The sequence below is a fragment of the Glycine max genome, chromosome 4 (genome assembly GCF_000004515.6).
Source record: "Glycine max cultivar Williams 82 chromosome 4, Glycine_max_v4.0, whole genome shotgun sequence".
Classification (NCBI taxonomy): domain Eukaryota; kingdom Viridiplantae; phylum Streptophyta; class Magnoliopsida; order Fabales; family Fabaceae; genus Glycine; species Glycine max.
Window position 1 is genome coordinate 46,598,407 of NC_016091.4, and position 21,746 is coordinate 46,620,152.

General features: G+C 30.1%; 1 protein-coding gene and 1 pseudogene across 1 annotated transcript; both read right to left on the reverse strand.

Moving 5' to 3' along the window:
- Window positions 1-4,200: 4,200 nt before the first annotated feature.
- On the reverse strand, window positions 4,201-11,545 carry LOC113001494 (defensin Ec-AMP-D2-like; annotated as a pseudogene).
- Window positions 11,546-16,284: 4,739 nt separating this feature from the next.
- On the reverse strand, window positions 16,285-20,091 carry LOC100805585 (patellin-3). Its single transcript, XM_003522414.5, has 4 exons — window positions 18,832-20,091; window positions 18,062-18,186; window positions 17,767-17,902; window positions 16,285-16,850 (listed from the first exon to the last, which is right to left on the reverse strand). Exons 1-4 carry the CDS (start codon window positions 19,987-19,989, stop codon window positions 16,596-16,598), a joined length of 1,674 nt encoding a protein of 557 aa, XP_003522462.1. The 5' UTR covers window positions 19,990-20,091; the 3' UTR covers window positions 16,285-16,595.
- Between the last annotated feature and the right edge of the window lie 1,655 nt (window positions 20,092-21,746).

Below are 21,746 nucleotides of genomic sequence, written 5' to 3' on the forward strand. Positions count from 1 at the left end.
TTAATTAGCTTTTGATAATTTGCATAAAATTTATAAGCCTGATTTACTTTGTAAAATGGTTATTTCATATTTTACAAAAAGTTAATGATATATAAATATCCATTAAATTTACAGCACAATAGCTTTATACAATATGGACATTTTGGAACTTAATCATCAAACTTTTACATAACCAATGACTTGCAAACATGACAACATTGGCTTGCGGAAAGTATTCACGATGAGATTATATAACATTAATTAAACACCATCATTCCCAACTTAAGAAGTACACTTGCTAAAACGAATAAACGAAGAACAAGAGTCACACAGTAGAAAGCTAGGCATCAGGAATGAGAATTAATCTAAGCCTCTCTCTCTTTTTGTTGGCATAAAATGCTAAGTCTTTTTCCCCATTTGTAATAGAAATTTCTTTTTAAATTTAATTTTTTCTTCTAAAAGTTTAAATAAGTTGAATTCTGAGGCCTTACATGTGAAATTCAAACCCACTTCCTTGTCGGATTTCTGGTAAGAATATGAATCCAATTCTTAATATTTGTCGACTAAAACCAAACTTTAATTTGGTTACAACTTTAAACAGAAAAACTCAACCGTATTTTTTAAAAAAAAAATTTTGGTGGATAGTTTCAGTCACCTGTTTTGCTAAATTGATTTTTTGTGTTTGACCTTGGTTAGTTAATCTGTTAAAGCAGCAATAATCGGCAAGTAAGGTTGAACTTGACCTCAGCCATAAAGATCGCATCATCTCGGTATAAAATATGCACAACGCAAGGACCAAGTGGTAATAAAGGAAGCCGCAGTTAAAAAAAAAATAAAATATTGATATCATACCTAACAACAAAATAAAGGCTATCAAGACCTACCACAGCAAAAGCATTTTGCCCCCACAAGAGTCACTGATTGAGAAGTTTAAAATGAGGCAATGCACACCAAACTTTTTGTTCAGTACAAAACCAAAACCCACTCTTATCTTTCCTTATTTGTTTCTCCCAAGTTTTTATAGTTTATGTCCTTCCACCTTTCCACTGTTTTCTAACTACTTGTTTTATTATTATTATTATTTTGTTTTTTTATAAAAGGATTCTAGAAGCACGTCTCAACTCTCAACTGACTCTACTCACTCTTGTCAATTCAGGTTCGATACGAGTTACTAACGTCCCCTACCATCCATGGTTGAAATCACTAGTGCTATCAATAATAGTATCCTTTTCTTTCACCCACTAAGGCACATAAATTATCAAACAGATTAAATTTAAACAGTAAAACATTGAACTTGCCTTACAGTTAACAACTTGGCTAAATAAGTTATAAGTTCCTACTCAAACAACATGCTTGATAATCTTCAACTTTTTTTTTTTGTTTTTACAAATCATAGTTAAGGTTACTTTGTTTAAACTTTAAAAAAGTAATTTTAAAATAAATATTTATATATATATATAGAATTTACTTATTAAAAACAAAAAATTATTTATTTTATGTAAAAATAATTTAGACATCAAAAAATAAAAAAAATACTTATTTTTTTTTTATAAAAACACTTATTTTAAAAAATAAGCTTAAACAAGCTAACTCTTAATTGATCCATCTTGTTAATTTTAATTAATCTCCTTACTTTAAAATATACTTAAAATCTTATTTGCTTCTTTAGAAATTATATAAGATGTTCTTATCAGATTTTCCTCTACCAATATGTAAGTGACTTTCTTCTCCTCTTGTCGAACTTCTTCTCCGATGAGGGTTAGAGTACCTGAAAAAAAACTCGGATGTTAAAATAAGTATATGTCTTGAGGTGTACATTGTGAATAGAATGTGATTTACATATTCTTCCGTTATCTGTTGTGTTAACGAGAATGATAAGGATTGAGTTAGTAACTACTCATGATGTCCATTAAAACATGTGTGTGGAGTGATAGTCGATTGATTGGTGTCGACTACCCGTAAGTCCATACAACACATAAAATTTACCTTATTCCTATTAATTCAGTAGAATTTTAATAATGTTAATTAAGAATAAATATATAAGTACAGAATCAAGAAATAAATTTGATTTTCCTTTGAGTGGTCCCATTACCAGTATCTTCATGTGTGGAGTGTGTTCTGAGTAAAAAGTCCCGTGAAAACAAAATATATGGGGTGTGGTAGTATGAGGTCACAACAATGCTTGTTCTTTTTATCTTGTTTATAATATTGCTAATGGTCGATATCTTCACAAATATTAGTCATTTTCAAAGTTCAACCAACCTCCTTTCCCATCCAACACAGTTATGCCATTTTGAACCGGCCATGTCAATTTTAATTATTTTTTTTAATGGACATGGTTGGTAAGGCTCACCTTCCTACCTTAGTTTTTTGTTGCTTCTAGAAGCACTAGAAGAAAATCACTCTTTTAAAATAAGGGAAAGAATCTGCTAGGTTGGTGACCCACCTCCTTCCCCACATGGTTCTCCCACCTCATCTATTGGAATGAGCTGGGCCACTCATTTGTTTGGTCCTCTCATGCCACACTCTAGCACACTCATGCTTTTCAAGTTCTTTCCCTTCATTATAATTTTTCCTTCTTCATGGAATTGGTATTAAAGTTAAATGTCTATGTACTATTTTATGCTGTTTTTTTAATTACAATTGATTATTTAAAGCATTTTAAGATAATTATTTTAAAAAATAAATTTTTTATCATACATAATAATTATTATGATTGAATAATTACGTAAGTTAAAATATAACTCTTTCTCTTGGTATTACTCTTATCTTGGAGTATTTTGACTGTGACCAAGAGTCTATTAATTTGTCACCACCGAGAGATTTTCTTTTGTGGCCCCACGTGATGAAGATTATTAGATTAGGAGGAACACCCGAAAAAGTGAAGAACCAATATAATTTGCAATTGTTCAACGGCATGTTGCGCATATATTCCATAATTCTAAAATGATTAAAAGGGCATCATGATTTGTTGACGCTTTCTTCCACGTTGACAAATTAACCAATCCACATATTAATTCAGCCTTTATTGTCTCTGAATCAAGTGCCTAATTCCAACATGCCAATTCATTTTCAAGGGATATAATTCCAACACAACTCTATATTTTTTTATTCATATATCTTAGTAAAATCTTTTTAACCAGCGAACTAGATATGCAGAATCGGATTCCATCTCGTCAGAATTAAAGAGTTTAGTTAACATGCACTTTATATGCATGGTGTGAAGCTCGGTATATAATTAGGTATGCGTGAACCAGTAGGAATTTATAAAATAAAATAAAATAAAAATTCGCATTCGAAAGATATAGAGAAATGTTTAATTTTAGAATATAAATCCTTTTTTATCGTTACTGGAAATTATTTAATTTTATAATCATTATTTTGTACCTCTCACTTAATTTGGTGAAAATTGATTTGTCGTAGGAAAAAATTTTGAATCAACGAAAAGGTAAGACTTTTTTCAAAAATATTAATCTTCAACATCCTCCCTTTCTAGTAAATGATGACCAGCGTTTGTCGCGGTGGTGATATATATATTGAGGTTAAGATCTGACATAATATTTTTGATTTGTCTCATGTCAAGGCCTAACACACCAATTTAATGTTTGAGGAACATGGTAATTAAACAAATAGTCTATCACTATACATGGCCCCAGAGTCAAAGGTTCAAACCCTTAGCGGCAAGCAAGACACTATTTAGATTAGGACAAGAAGAATGACTAAAACTTTTGTTGTCCATGATTTATCTTACCTAACAAAGTTGGTCCATGTGTTTAATTGTATTTTAAAAAAACAATATTTGCTGTTCTTCTGTCGGCTCTATAAGTTTTGTTTTTGGTCAACTTCCAGAAGTTGACGTGGCTCAATTTCATAAATTGCTAATTGGGATATCGTGGTATTAATAATTACATATGGCCGCAAATCATAGAACCCAACAAAGTCCAACTTGAGCTTCCAATAATTGAGAAAACCGCTAGGCCCATTCACTAATAGTGGACATATCCCAATCCCCTATTTCTTTGCATATGTGTTAAGTGATGTTAATGTCTTCATGGTCCATAAAATTAAAGAAATTTTAAATAAATCCTTAAAATTATATATATATATATATATATATATATATATATATATATCAAATTATTTCATTTAAGTTTCTAAACATCATCGCTTATTATCATTTTGTCATTATGAAATTTGAATATATGTTATTGTTGGAACAATTGTTCCAACAGTTAATATATTACTTAAGTTATACATTATATATAATAATTAGAATAAAGTGACCCCTTCAAAAAAAATAAAAATAGAATAAAGTGATTGATAGATTGCGGTTTGAATTTCCTTACTACTAAAGGCTGATGTGACAGTATGTCATATTTTCAGGGTCGGAATAGATTATTAAATTTATCCTGAAAATTATTGTACCAGAAATCCAGAACATCTTTGTAGCACCAGAAGCAAATTAATAACAACAATAAAGCAAAAAAAAATAGAAAAATAATAATAATAGTAACAATGATAATGAAGAAGAAATGAAGAAGGTGTAGTTTCAGTAGTTTTTGATGGCAAAAGCGAAACACACAACACTAGAAAAAATGGCTAACCAAATTGAAACAGATACGAGGTAGGTAGATCAAAGCAATCAACCCAACTGAACCTAAGGGTATTTATTTCATAATCCCTGAAACATAATCGTGAAAGAGCAACCAGACGTACGTAAAATTGCATGTAACCAACTAACAGTGCTTGGAGCAGAAACAGCGTCTGCGAAATCCCCAACACTTGCCACCTGTGAAGCCTTCAAGATGGCTAACCGAAGCGCAGTTGTGCTCACTGAGGCACATCCCTTTAAATCGATGGCTCTTTTACTCACAGTGCCTAGCTTCCCTCTGTTTGTACCACACTACTAAAATAATAACATTTCAGGACATTCCATTGACGTCAGTTCTAAAAAAACTGTCGTCAAAATGAAATGGTCGATGATTTTAATAAAACTGTCGTAACTGTGTATGCTGAACTACGTTTTTAGTATAGTGAACCGTTGTGATCTTTTCTCTCTGCGTTAACACAACAATAGTTTAATTAAATAGATTTCGTTAATTACATACACACGTACTATTAATATTCCTGTATGTATAATTATTGACTCGTAAATGCATGGATAGAGGCTTACGAGAAGCAAGGAGAATGAGCAACATGAAGAAAAGCCCAAATCGTGCCTTGTCCATAGCTAATTACGTATACCACCCACACCTAGATCAATATATAACAATAACACTCAACATAAACAAACGGGTTAGGTACTTCTATATATTTATAGCTAGCTAAGAAAGGATTAAACGGTAAGTACTTGAAATTTTCCAAAACTATACCGTAAACCTAAGTTTGATAACATTGGTTAAAAAACTACACTATAGTTTAAAAGAACTTACTAACTTAGATCCATTTGTTTTAAAGGTGGTGTATGTTAGTAAACTATCAATTATTCTTAAAATATATCCGGGTGCAAGTTGCTAACACACTCTTACTAAAAAAACAAGTGGGTTTACATTAGTAAATTCTTCGTTTAAAATCTTAATATAGACGTAAATCTAAGTTTGCTAACATTGGTCACACATTAAAGCATCTCTAATGGTATTGATATAACTAACCTAATTTATTTGATCTCAATCTTAAACAACTTAATTAATTTTCTCTCCAATAGGCATTTTTACTAACAAGTTGCTTAACTCCCAAATATTATATTTTTGTCTCCTATATTTAATACAAAGTTAAGTAACTCATGAGCAATAATTACTTATATAAATATCTCTCTCCAATTTCGAGCAACTCAAAATCACATGTGACATATCAAAATGATTTTTTTTGTTAGGCTTGGTGTCACTTTTGATTCATTATATTTTATTTTAACACATCAAGTTTTATTCTAATTCTTTATGATTTTGAAATGTATCATTTTTGTTATTTTTAAAATATTTCATTAGAAATAAAAAAAATCAGAATGATATATCTCAAAAACATAAAGAATCAAAATGAAATATTTAAAACTTAGTGTACCAAAGTAAAATAACTATGGAATATAATGGACCAAAAGTGACATTAAACCTTTTAAAATAATCAACTTTACATAATGACCGCTAAAAATCATCACTATCTTTATTTTATTTTTAAAAAGAAAAAACTAAAAAATTTGTCATCTCCTCCAACCTCTTATAAATCTAAAAAGGTAAAAAATGCAGCATCACACATAACACATATTGAACAATATCAACACGTGATCTCGTTAGAATCACTAAAATTTTTGGTGGAAACATGAGCGGGACAATGATCTTTTTGGGTCGGCACTGAGAGGTGAAACGACGGAAGAGAATGAACTCTTATTCATTGTGATTTAAAAAAGTTGGTAAATAGAATTATTATCATGATTAAATTGAATGAAGATAATATCACTAAAAATAACATAAGAGTGAAGGTTAATTGTTATTGTTTGTGGTTTCAGATTTTTTTTTTATTTACTTAGTGATTTTTAATTTTTTAAGTAAAAAAGATAGTGATAATTTTTAGTAGTCATTATGTTAACTTAACTATTTTAAAATTTAAAACATTGATGAATACTAAGTTTCTAATGGAAAATTAAAAAAAATGAGTAAAACAATAAAGAATATGCATGAAATTTTTAAAACATAATATACCAAAACGAAAAATTATGAAACATAATAAATCAAAAGTGACATTAAATTATTTTAAAATTTTAAAGTTATTAGAACACTAACATTTTTAATGAAAAATTAAAAAAAAATTAGAATAATACATTTAAAAACATAAAGGAACAAACTGAAAATTTTAAAATTAAATGTATTAAAGTAAAATAATTGTAAAATATGATTTATCTAAAGTAACATTAAACATTTTTATTAATCAATTCTCATTGTAGATGCTCTTGCTGAGATTATCTATATACATTATCTACCTGTTTAAAGTAAGATTTTACTTTAAAAAAATGAAATTATAGTTATTAATTAAAAAATAATAGCTACAAAGTTTAGAAGAATTTTTAAATAGTAATTTATAGTAATGTATAATGCATTAGTTATTAAAGTTTAAAAACATTCCTTAAATTTTCAATCAAGTTTTATATCTGTGTACTTTGTTCTGTCACAGAGCCAAATCCTGGTTAAGGAATCTGTTCACGTGAAAGGCTAGCGACCGACATGGATGTCCATATGCGTGGCAGAAAATGGTCGGTCATTTGAATACAGGGCACACATTCCATACTGAAGGACATGCAATTCATCGAAAAGGGCACGTATATATATATATTGTGCTAATCGCTAGAGAGAAAAAATAATGCTGATTCTCGACAAAAGATTCAGAACACAAGAATAGCAAAGCTGGAAAGAGGTTATGGGACGGAGATGAAGATCAGAATTAAGCTTATAATTTGTCTCAAAAGTGTGCTTGTTGGTACACAGAGTTTGGAGCTAATCAACGGCACTTTCGCAACGATGCTCACTGCTCAGGGAGGGATCTAGTTTCGGGAGTGATATATATACTTTTGACGGAAAATTATTAAAGTACTTTCTTGCAGAATTCTGGATCCATTTTTTTTAAGTGAGTTGTGAATCCAATTAAAGTTAGAATTTGGTCTTTTTTTTTCTTTCAAAAGTATAAGTTACTTTTATGGAAATTATTTTTGCTTTTTTTATTTGATTTATCGGAAATTTTAGTTTTTATTTTCATGAATTAATTTAATTCTTCTATTTGAACTTGAGAGAATATAAAGATTTTAGAATAACCGAATTTACTTAATTTAATAAAAACTTAAGTGAATAAAAAATACTTTAAGAGACCTAAATGGCACATAATTTAAATTAAAAGATCGAAAAATAAAGCCGACCTTAGGGTAAGGGGTTAAAGCCTTGCTTTAAGCTCTAAAAGATATTTCTTTTTTACTAATAATATTCTTAAAAAATTAAAGAAAAATCGTCTCTTTAAATTTTACACCTATTATGTTTTTTATTACTTTCAATTAATTTATTTCTAACAACTAATTAGCATATTTTTGTTCACTTAAGTTAAATTTCACTACATTTAGCATCGGTTAAATTGTGCCTTTTAGTAGAACCAACATAGATCTCGCCGTTGTAAGTTGAATTTGAGGAAACTTTTTACATCAATTATTAGTAGAATCAAGGTAGAAAGTGTCATTAACATATTTAGCCCACTCCCATCTTCCTTCGAATAGTTGTTTGGTGTATCTCTCCATTAGAACAACCAATTCCCAAAAAAAACATCCACATATGAGGGAAAAAAAAAAATGAAAACCACATCATGCACTAAAAGAAAATTACAAATTAGCGAATGAACATTCCATTGCTAATCCCTAGAAAACCTCAGGCACTTAGCGTGGGAATCTTCTCTTGCTAAATACAAGTAGCTAATTAGCGACCAAACACTGCCTCGCTAATCCTTGCAATTCCCTTGCCAACCCTTTACATGGTATCCCTTGCTAATTTCTTGCAACTTTCCCTCTCGCTAAACTGCCGTTAATCCCTCACAATTGTTCCTCGCAAATTATTTCTCACCATTCCCTCACCATTCCCTCACTAATGCCTCTCTATTCCCTTGCAATTCATATTTGACATTTCTTGCTTGTCTTAAACATAAAAAAAAACTTAGATATGAGAAACAAACTACATTAGTAAACATGCAAAACCACTAAATCAAGACCATGTTGTGAAAAATTCTTGAGAGAGAGTGGGAGTATGGTTAGAAGGAGACAAGAAAGGAAAACATATGAGAAATTCGTAATTGGAATAACAATGATAATAGTGACAAGAACATTATGAATGACACAAACACAACACTATAATGATAAATGAAGAACATGATGTTTAAAGAGTGTATGGGTGGAATGAATCTAAGTTGTAAGTTTTGAAAAACATTTTATATTAATTATAATTATAACAAATGTAAAAAAGCCTTTTTACATTGACTCAAATTAAAATCAATGTAAAAAGTTATCCTAAATTACAAAAATGATGTCACACATTTTTAATATTGATTCTCATATAAAAGAATGTTGTTAAATGTATTCTTTGACTAGTGATTGAGTAAACCCTCATTATAATTCCTAGTGAATTTGAAGTTGATCATTTTAATTATTAAAAATAAATAAATTATTCTTGAGATTACAAAGTTTTCAGTTTGTCAATCATTTTAATCTTAACATTAATTGGTCTTAATTAACATGAACAAATTTTTTAAAGTGGTTACGCTTTGTTTGGATAGTGAAAATAGAAGGGAGGGCTAAAGAATAAAATTAAAATATAAAAATCCTACCGGTTGAGAAGGAAAAAAATAGATAGAAAAAAACTTTATTTACCAAGAAACTTATATAATATTTTTAGGAAAGTGTATGACCAATCAAACAAATTATAGTCATTCTTAAAAATCATGATTATCAGAATTCATCATTTTTTAGGAATCGTAATTTTTAAACATAAAAAAAATAAAAAAATCTTAGACCAAACGTCCCCTTACAGTAATTCCACTTACTTCTTTTTTTGTTCCACATTTTTGTTATAATTGAACCTTAATCCAACTTGAGTTAAATTCAATCATCTCGCTAATAAAGTTATTACCGTTGCTTTGTATACACTGACACCCATTTCTTAGTATAGTTTCTAGGTTCCATCGACCCTATAGAAAATAGGCATTGTAGTGTATAAAGCAATGGTAGTATAGCTTTGTCATAAATGTAATCCAAGTGATTAAAGGTTTATAATAACATAAATGTGAAACAAAAAAGGGAAGGAGAGGTATTTAAAGGAAAGAATAAGCTTCTATATATTGATAATAATAATGAAATAAAATTAACTTGTATTTTGATAGATGAAATGTGTTATATATATATAAAAGCAAGTTGCAGTTCTATTTTTTGAGAGTTATTTTTTTAATAGAATATATTTTTTTTTATCTTTATCCCATTATTTATTACGTCTCATAATCTCGTACTCTCACTTTTAGTTGTATAATTTTTTATATGAGTTATTGTATAAATAATATTTTTTAAATATTAGACTTTTTACATTAGTTGTGGTGATAACAAATGTAAAATGTAAATTTTTAGAAATTTTTAAATAGATTCTAAATTTTATTGACTTTTTATATTGCCTAATTATAGACCTACTTGCAGAACTAATTTAAAATGCCGAAAACAAACTAATCATAAAAGTTTTTTTTTGTTTAGTATTAGTTCCTAAAAGTTTTTAAGAAATTTATTTTTAGTTTTTTTTTAGCTTTTTTTCGTTTTTACTTTCGGTCCCTTTTTTTTAATGAACTTTGTCTTATTTAATGAATTAAAAGTAAAGAGGGAAAAAGTTATAGGACGTTGACCGGTCAATAAACAAAAAATGTTTATGAACTAACAAATGAAATTAAAAAAATAGTAAACTTTTTTTTTATAAATGAAATTGAATATAGTTTTTTTATAATTATTAATAAATATTTTTCTTTATATAATAATGCCTTCTTGAAGGTGCTGACACTCTCCAAGAGCTTATATTTTGGCTAGATAATCTACGTGCCCATTCAAATCTATTTCGAAAAGGAGTTCTTGTGTCTTCTCTGTTTCTTTTTTTTTTTTTTCTTTCAGCATGAGGAGGTAGATCATTTATTATTTCCTTATTCTGGATCTTATTACTTATTAGGTTTGGTATTCTGATTATTATTGGCTTGAATTATCCATCGTCTTGCCTAGGATCGAGTAGTTCAACTCATTATTACATTCACCAACATAATTGCCTCCTCGAGAATTAGGACAGGAAATAATTTGCTTATAGCAAGAGTAGGTAGTGTTTGATGAGCTGAGATGTGAAGATTGATATGTCAACAAATCTTGGTGCACTTGCCACCGAAGAAACCTTCGTTCCTGGCCTGCAGACCAAAGCAAAGTTGTGGTCACAGTACACGATCTCCTGCCTCATATTTTTTCAACCATAGAAAGTCATTCTTACTTCCTGCTTTCAACTTCTGCACCAACTCTTCCCTCTAAAGTTGTGGGAATTGATTTATTATCTCACACTCATGAGCAATTTTCCCAAATCAAAGAATATTGGACAAAGCAAAGCAGCAACACAGATTTGTTGACTTCAAATGTGAGAAATTGCAAATTGGACTTAAGGACACACGGATCGCACTTGATGCACCGATAAAGGAAGGAGGTGGCTGGAAACGACAAGTGGGAAGAAGAAGGAAGAAGGTAACAAGTGATTTAAATTCGTGAATAGAAGGATAAAAAAGAATAATTTTGAAATTATGATAATATAAATAATTAATATTTTTGATATAATCAACTAAATTAATTAATTATTTTTAAGAGGGATGAATTAGTTAAAAAAAGTTTTATGATTAAAAACGGAGAGAAAGTAATATTTGTTGATGAAAAATATATATAGGATATTAAGAGGTTAAGAAGCAAAATAAATTAATGATCTTACGGGAAGCAAAGACAAGGAGGAGGAGCTAGCAAGAAGAACAACCCACATGATTTCCTCATCTCCATGCATGTTCACAAACACGAATTCTGCACTCTCAATTGTAATTGTATGCACTATATATATATATATATATATATATATATATATATATATATATATATATATATATGTGCAGAAATGAGTGAGTAATGAAGCAAGTGTGGCTCTTGGGGTGGTGTTATATACTGAATTCAGGGGCTTAATTGCAACTACTGCTCAAATAATGCATCAAGTTATCTGAGTTTTGTCACTTTGCGTTCAGTGAATGGTGAGTACTCAGTAGTGAGATTCAACTACACTTTCACGTGCAAACCTGCTGCTGTGAGTAATTGCAAACCTGAAGCCGCTTTCAATCACGTCATTCATAACTAATAACGGTGTAGCATTTGGTTTGATACATAAACTAACTTTTATTTGAAACATTTGTTAATTAATGGTCTTAGAATTAAGAAATTAAAATATTAAAATATTTATTACATAAATTATAGAAAAACATAAAAAAATTATGATTAACTTCATTTTTTAATTTTTTTATCTCTTAATAAAAATGGTTTTACTTTAAATTTTTAACTATTCTTAGCATTTATCTTATTTTAAACATTTTACTAAAATCTTTCATTTATCTTTTGTTGTTGTATCATATCATAATATCCTATCATATTTATTATTTCTTCTATCTTTTTATTATTTTTTAGGTGTTAAATAACATATTAAATGTATACGGCACATTTTTCTTTAAATATTAAGAGAATACATGTCTTCATGCACGTTTTTTCTGAAAAGTATAGAATTGAAATTTTTTATTCAAGTGTCGTTTGGTGTCCAAACACCCTCTAACTCAAACAAATTTCTTTATATGAAAGTAAAATCAATTTACTTGAAATTGTTTTTTAAACTAAAGTGATTTTTTTATCAGTAAAAATCCAACACTTGTATAAAAAATTTACAACGAATATATACTGTTAAACGTTGAAGTAAAGTAATTTTGAACTCTTAAGAGAAAAAACACAATTACCTCATACTTCACCTAACAAATGATCTTTTATATATATAAAGTTCTTAAAATAAGAAGTATTTATCTTTTATCTATTTAAATCATAATCATCTCGAATATTGTAAATTTGAATCCTCTCACTTTTATATTTAAATGTCAAAATATACTTTTACTGTATTTTAATTCTTTTCATGTTACATAACTTCATTATTTAATACACATTTTTAAAAAAAGCTCAAATTATTAATTGTTTTAAATTATTTTAAATGAAAATTTTCCTTACGAGTTTAAACTTTTTAAATTAATTACTGTAAAATATTATATTAAAGTTCAGTTAAAAAACATAATCTAAAATTGATGCTTTAAAAAAATTTAAATTTCTTCTTATATCTGAAATTTATATTTTTCTTATAATTCTAAATATATATTTATATTTTAAAAAATATTTAAATTAAAAACTATGTATCATGTATCAAATATTATTCGAGTCTCGAAGGACCTGATTTTAAGCCATATATCTACGGGCATTTCGAGTTTTCAATCATTTTTTCATTCAAGTTATAATGATTATGATTGTTCACGTACGAGTTAGTGTTCAGACAATTTGAATTCTTTAAATTAAAAGCTACAGTGATCATATTTGCACATGAAAAATTTACCTGCTAATTTGTTATCATCTTTTTCTAATAATTTAAAAATTATCATATGCATTCAAAAACATATTATATAAAAATATTTGCTCATACTTTTGCTTCTTCCAATATATAAAATATAAAAATGACATAAATATTTTTATTTGCAAAAGTTAAATGGCCTGTATGAAAAGTGAAGAAAATACTGTATAAGTTAAAGCAAAAATTGTTTTTAATAATAATAAATAAAAAATCTAAAGGATCTCATCCAGTATCCATACAAGATTTCAACCTTCATTTTGGGATTATTAAAACCTTGGAGCCCGTGTAGATTTTGACTTTGCTGTTCGCACTCCCCTGATATTTATATGCTTTTCTTATGTGTTTTTGATTTTTTTTTTTTCAAAAATATCATTTTTCTGACTCTATTTTTTAGGACATATGGATTTAATCCATAGTTGGATCAAAATGTCGAATTACGACAAAATGCAGGTAATTACTTAACACACCAAAGCAAATACATTAGTGTGTGAAGTAATTTTCCAAAATGCTTTATAGTTCGTTGCAACCTAAGACTATGGTTAGTTTTTTGTTCAGGGTGCTTTGACCTAAAACAAAAGTGTGTGCATGTTTGGGTTACTGTCAAAACTCGGAAGTGTTTTCAATGTACTTTTATTTTATCAAAGCAACTTTATTAATTCTCTGGTCCACAGTCAGATGTACCCTGTTTATCTATTCTCTTATTTTTACCTGCTTGTGCTTTGAACATAGACTAGTTTTGTGAGTTGACCAATAAAAAATTGAATAAAATTAAAATGAATTTAAAAAAAATGATTGAAAAACCTGGAAATTATAGAAAATGATAAAAACCAAAAATGTTCAACACGGTATTAAGTAAAATTGTAATAAAATACACATGACTGATAAAATAATAAAATCTACCTTTTTATGTTAAACAATTATAAACATTCAATCAGGAGAGGTTGATAGTATATTATAATCAAACATAAAATAGTAATTATCAAAAGAAGATAGGTAGAAACACACTCTTTAATACATTTTTTTAAACACATTTATTCTAATGAATTAAAATTTATTGAAAACTATAAAATTAGGAGAGATAGTCATTAAATATGATATAGAATCCATCAAATTTTATCATTTTCAAGCAATTTTAGCCGATGAGAAATTGTGTTTTTAGCATTTCTCTTATCAAATACCTAATTAAAAACTAAAAGTATAAAGGTTTGAATATTTTCTTAATCCTTGCAATTTAGCATTTTTTTTGTTTTTTGTCCTTGTGATTTTTTTAAGTTTAGTTCTTACAAATTATGTTTGCAAACATTTTTAAGTGATTTATATAATTTTTTTTATTGTTCAAAACATTATCTTTTATTATAAAATTATATTTTTTTATAATTTATCAAAAAAAATCACACTTAAAATTCAAGTTATGCATAATCAACATTGAACTGACTTCAACGACTATTCTCTACTTTTATGTTATTATCTTTTTTATTCGTATGAACTGAAGATACCTATCAGAGAATTTACAACAATTGGCACATTATTCTCAAAAAATTGAGATAGATGCCTTAGTGTCTTTTATATTATCTGGCAATTGAGACCATAATTGATTCGATTTTCTAATCAAACCACCCAGTCCAATTTTTTTTTTCTTATGTTAAAGTATCATTAATATGCATTCAATAACTTAATTAAAGTACCATAAAGTTTGTGAATCAAATGGTGTTGGAATGTTTCAACTTAACTAAAGGATTTGAATTAGGATCATGAGTATCTACCTGCTTTAAATACTTAAGAAAATTTTATCATACATAGAAAACTTTACCGTTTATAATAATTCTGCTGACTAAAACGCTTTGTTGCCCATAATTTATAAAAAAAAAAAATAACAATTAAAGAAACATTTCAATATAATTGGCTGCTGTGGGAAGCCTTGTTGATGGTCATCCTCGTCCAGTTCTTCATGCCTTAAAAGACTCAAAAAGGGTCTGTTGGAAAAACGAAGGCAAACAGGTACATAGAAAAGCATACTTAAACAGATAGACAGCACGGAGTAATGAGTGGGTTTTGGATGAAATTTGGTCCAAAAAAAGTAAAAGCAGACACTGCACTGCTGGACATTGAAAATATGTTATATGGACCCCCTAATGTCTTCACATATTTGTCAATTCACACATGGGAGGTCTTCTGCTATGGCAGACACATTGCATTCAAATTAATATTTGAGAGGAGTGTTAGAACTGGGACCAAGAAGCACAATCTGACCACTTGAACAAAAGATAATCTTAACTACAGCAAAGAAGGATATTGGATAATTATAATCCAACTATACTTGTAATAGTGCTGCTGATTGATCATATTCATCATATTTATGGATTACGAGTAACTACACCATGGTATTTCATCATATAAATAAAATTTAGTTAGTCCGTTTAGAATAAGAAAAGTCCTGTTTAAGGAATAAGAAAAACATTACCCCCTCCATCTGCCAAAGGATATGCATGATTTTCATTACAAGGAGTTTTGTATTGGGGACATTTAAATTAAATTACAAGAAATAATCTACTTTATCTTCTTAAGAAATTAGAAAAAAAAAATTTAAAATAAACTAATCCAAAATTTTAATAATGACATAACTAACAATAATATTCTCAAAGCTCTAGAGGTATATCTATAAGAAATACCAGTTCACGGTGACCCAGATCTTAAAAGTTAATACTACATTAATTCAAAGGTTAAAATTATTGTTGATCTTAAAAGTAATCCTATGTCTTCCAAATTGTATTTGTTTGAATGGATGGCTTGTATGCTGGAATTAGTGAGTGCATATTTTGTTCGACTTGAAAGTTCAAACTGCCCAAGACACACATTAATTATAGAAGTTGCTTTTAAGTATCTAAACAAAATTGAAATCCCATATGGGCAGAGAAAATCCAAGGCTTAAAATGGCAAAAAATAAAGCTGATCTAAAGTCTAAACTACAGTGCCAGATATTCTAGATTGTATGATGTTTTCTATCAGTGCTGGGAACACGGATTATGACAGATCAAATATTTTTAAGCTTGGCTACAGACAAAAAGACAAACATATTAATAAAATGGCCCCACCAAAATTTACATGAAATTTATACAGATAAATAGAGCAATTATGTCCTCCATATATGAATACGAATTCAAAAATCAAAAGATCCCCTCCAACAATGATAACAATAATAAATAATTAAAGAAACGCAGAAAAAATATATATGATTGAAACACATGATCACGATCTTCATTAAAACTTTCCTCTGCTTGCAGCAAAGTCCACATCTTTGAAGCTTTGGACATCTTGGGTGGTAAAAGTGAATGCAAGAACATAAGCAACCAATGTAGGCACTGCTCTTCTCCACCCCCCTTATGGATGTACATAACAATGATAAGATTCTCAGTCAGAAGAAGGCTTGACCTTTAAGCGGTACAAGAGCTTCTTCTTCTTAGAGCTTTGATTGTCAATGGTGAGAACCACTTTCCCAGGTTCACCAATTTTGTAGTTGTTGCAAAGCACCGGTTCTTCTGATGAAGCAACCTTTCTAGCCTTCTGGATGATCACAGTATAACTTCCCTCTGAAGTTGGCACAAACTCTGCACCATAGCTTACATCCCACCCTATTACTCTGAGCTCCCAAGAGAGTAGAGAGTTCTGCATGATCCCAAGTGAACAAAATTTCAATGCATTACAAATGCTATCAAGGCAAATGCTCAACAATTTTTTACCTACTCTCATGAAGTCATAGTAATGGAATAGCTATAGAGTAGGATTCAATTACTTAACCAACCACTTGAACTACACAAGGTATTCATTTCCAAATTTAATCCCATGACCTATAACTATCTGGCTTCTAAATTATAATAATATTAGGTTGATCCTAACTATATTAGATGCAGACTATGGAAAGGATAAACAGTTGAATTTTTTTTGTTCGAATCTTTGTTTTCTTTGAACTTTAATATATCATTGTTGCATGCTGAATGATGATCTAAGATTCAACATGAACTTCTCTCACCAATTCTAGTGAGCTAAATTAGTAATAGCTGACAAATTTTGCATTCAAGATCAGTTATTATTTTAATAGCCTATAGCTAATAAGCATCACAGTGGTCCGTTTATATTTTATTCAAGATGAGTTATTATTTTAATAGCCTATAGCTACTAAGCATCACAGTTGTTGTTTTCTAGCCTCGATGGTACTCCGAAACAACAAGTTAATTAGCAGTGGAAAAGGATTTTGGTTGTTAGCAATATTAAGAACTGAAACAAAATTAAGCCACTTATGTTTCCAATTGGAGTATGGTCTTACCATGTTTATTTTATCATTCCTTATTTACTAATTTATGGTGTATTGCCCGATACATGTCATCTCGGGGCATGGGTCTGCCTTAATTTGTCGCATGAAACGGGAGAAATAAGTAAAGAACGAAAAGGATAATATTAAAATCTTGAGGACAGAGGAATCCTAGGAAAGACTCCGCATTTCTATGCTGCATTCATTGAATTCTACCTCAATCGAGATCAATCAATTCCGACAAAAAAACACAAAGGAAAAGACCAAACCCACCTCAGTAACTGGAAACTCTACCGTATGTTTTGCTGCTGGCCTCACTGTAATTTCTGTAACAGCATCGGAAATTCCGAACTCGCCATCTTTGCTTAGTCCCCCATACTTGACCGGAAGTTGCTCCGCAGCAATGTATCTGAAATATCCATAAAGCAAATCAAGCTACTCAGTAGGACACAACAACAAAGCCTTATCACCGTAAGTGAGGTCGGCTACATAATCACATGCCACTCACTAGGACACAACACAAGGGAAATTGAAAAAACAAGAAACAAGAAAATAATTGAGTGTTCACCTCAAAAGGGTCTCAGCTGATTTAGAAGGTCCAGCAAAGACAAACTTGCTTTTGGTTCTCTGAGTAAGAAAAGGGCTTATCATCCTGTTCACTGCCAAGTACCACCAAGGCACATTGATAAACACCTACACCAGCAAAACAATAAATAACATCAAGAAAATATAATTGGAAATTATAGGGAAACAAATAATTAATCATTGAATCAAGGTTTTGAAAAATAGTCTAAAACTGCAATTTCGGCCACATTATCAACATTTTTTTTACTCTATGTGAATATGGTTGCATGTATGTCTGCAACAACGTGACAAAATAAACCTTGGTGCTGATGCCAAGACTGCATTAGCCACATTTATTAGCAGCTTCCTGCCATCTCAAGGATTGTGACCACTGACCATGGTTTAAGAAAAAAAAAGTATGTGACCACAGTTTTGGTAACAACACAACATCAAGATTTTTGGAGTCATTGCACAATCACAATTATGGTCTCATCAATCACATTTGTCTGCAATTTTCTACAACATTAAGGATTGTAAGAAAAGATCTTGACCGCAATTTAAAACCTTGATTAACCACAATTTAAAACCTTAATTTCAACAAAATAGGCCTTGGCTGCAATATTGGCCACATTTATTTGCAAATTCTGGATATCCTAAGGATTGCAACCAAAATGTGTCTGGCTCAGCTCAGTTGGTTGAGCAACAATGCGTGAGTTCTTGTTTTAAAAAAAAAGAATGAAACCTTAAAATTGAAATTAAGAGGGCATGAAGTACCTGTTTGGCTACAAACTCAGGATAGTTATCCTGAAGCAGCTGGAGGGCCTGTTTGGTAGCCTGTCTAAGCTCCCACTTGGCAGGGCCAGGAGAATTCTTGAGATCATTAACCTGAACAATGGTGCTTATCCCACCAGGGTTAAAGTCCAGCTTCCTGATACTCTTCTCCAGGAACTGAATCCTCCACCTGAGAAATCTATACCTCTTCTCCTCATCAGAGAAACTCTTCTTGTACAACTCCTTGTTCTGAAACTCCCCATAGATATTGTAACACACGGGGTGACCCTCCTTGTCGAATCCATGCATGTACACCGCTTTCTCCAAATCATCACCTAAATCCTCCAATAACAACTCCTCCATCTTGAACTCCTTCCTCCACCGAATCGTGCCCTTTATCATCGCGAATGCCTCCTTCACCTTGAAGTCCCGAGCACGCAGAAACTTTAAGAGAATCACGTCGCTCCTCTCGTCAGCAAGAAGAGGAACACCCCAGATGGAAACTTCTTCGGGTGAAGCAGAAACAGCTTCCACCTTTGCTTCCTCGGAAACAGTCACAGACACAACGCTTTCTTCGATAGCTTCCACCGTTTTAGCTCCGTCTTCATCAGCAGAAGAAGCAGACACCGCCACTTTCTCTTCATCAACCTCAGTTTCGGTTACCTTAACTTCTGCAGCTTCTTTTTCTGTCGCTTCTGCCACGTCAGCAGCAGCATCAAAAACTTGTTGCTTCTCTTCTTCCTCCGCGGGGTTCTGTTCTTCCTTGTTGTCGGGTTTTTCATCTTTGGGAGGGTTACTTGTTGGCACCGCGGAGAATTCGTGTTTGTTGAGCGCTTCTTGAATAAGTTGTTTGAGTTCTTGCAGAGCCTTTTTCTCGGTCTCTGGTAGGTCGGAGACAATGGTGCTTTCTTCCTTGAAAGAACCGGATTCAGGAACGTTGCCGTCGCCACTTGGTTTTGAAACCTCGGACTCGGTTTCAGTTTCGGTAACGTTCTCTTTCTTCTTCTCTGGCGAGGTTTCTTCTTCATTTTGTTGTGGTTGTGCGTCTTTCTCTAGGGGAACAACAACAACGTTGGTGGTGTCTGGTTTCTCAGCAGGTGCCACGTCAGAGACCACCACCTCCTCTTGAGTTGTGCTTGTCTTTGGAACTTCCTCAGCCATGGTAACTTACCAACACTTAACAACAGTGACACTTTTCTATGATCTGAACAAACAAAATTTGAAAAGAGAGAGAGAGAGAGGATGTGATGTGCGTGAAGAGAAGTGATGATGGGAGAGGGTGTTATAGAGAAGGACCAGACTGTGGCAGCTACGAACATGGCCCCAATTTTCATTAAGTGGGCCCGGCCCGGATGTAACGGTGTTATTACACTCTGTAGCCACCAGTGTGGGCCTACTGGCCCAACCAGTTACAATTCGAACCGTTCCAACGGTCCCATTCAGGGCATTCACATTTCACGTTAATTTCCTTTTTGGAGTGAGTAGCTAAATGGATTCTCAAATGATGCAATGATAAAATAATTTTTGAAATATGAAAAATATAAATTTAAATTTTTAATATATAAAAAATATGATAAAATAATTCTGTGTTAAATTTATAAAATTATCTTATTATTAAGTTATAATATTTGACGATCAATTTATTAATAAAATATATTTTTTATAATTAATTTGACATTAAATTATAAAATTTAAAAATTAATTTATTATTAAATTATATGAATTTAGAGACTAATTTACCATATTTTATACATATTGAATGACTTAATTTTAAAATTTAGATAAATTTATTAACATTTTATACTTTTTTCTTATTTGCCTTGGATGCGTTGTGCCTTGTTGCGACTGTTAGCTGTACCTTAGTTTGCTTTGAACTGTAGCGAAGCTGTTGAACTTGAACAGAAGGTTTGGCCCACGTGGATGATTATTCAGCTGTAATGTGAGATTCGTCTCATAAAATATGTGGAAAGGAACTAATCGTGGGCGCTAATATTTGTGTTAACAATGATTAGTAATAACTTGTTTCGTTTAAATTTTGAATTCAATAATAGTTGTAGTAACATCGGATTTTTTTTTAAATGGTAACAAGTGTCTTGACAATATTGATTAAGAAATTTAAGTAAAAATATTTTTATTGAAAGATAAAAAAATAATATTATTCATATTTTTTAACTTTTTTTTTATAATTTACATAATATTTTTTTATTTTAGTTTCTAGATTATTATCTTATCAATACTGGTTAACAACAATTTTTTTAAAAAAAAATTAATTGTTTGATTTTTAAATAGAATTTAATATTTATACAAAACAGTTTTAATTTATCACTTAATTATAAATTATCATTTAAATTATTTTTAAAATTAACAAATTTATAATATATGATAAATCAAAATTAGATGAGTGTATAAAATTTTTTACACTCCCAATACATAACTCCCTTTCTCTTTTTAAATATTTATGTTGTGGCACGATCTTGTTTTTGTTTTATTCGTACTAGTAGGTGGTGCTGTGCTGTTAACTAAGGATGACTGGATTGAATAACCGCATTAAGTAATTGTTTTGTTTTTTAATAGTGTTCAATAATGATATTAGGACAAATCCGATCATCCAATTACTACAAATTAAAGTTAATACTAATTTCTATAATAAAAATCAATAAATTTAGTGTAATATATATATATATATATATATATATATATATATATATATATATATATATATATATATATATATATATATATATACCAGATTGTAATGATGATATTACTTTATCCGTATATAATCTATTTTCTCTTTTAAATATCTATATGGTTAAGGGTGGGAATAGGTTAGGCTGGCTTACAGGGGTCTACGACCTGACCTACATAAAGTTTGGTCTGGTCTGACCTATTTAATTAAAAGGCTAGGCACAGGCTTT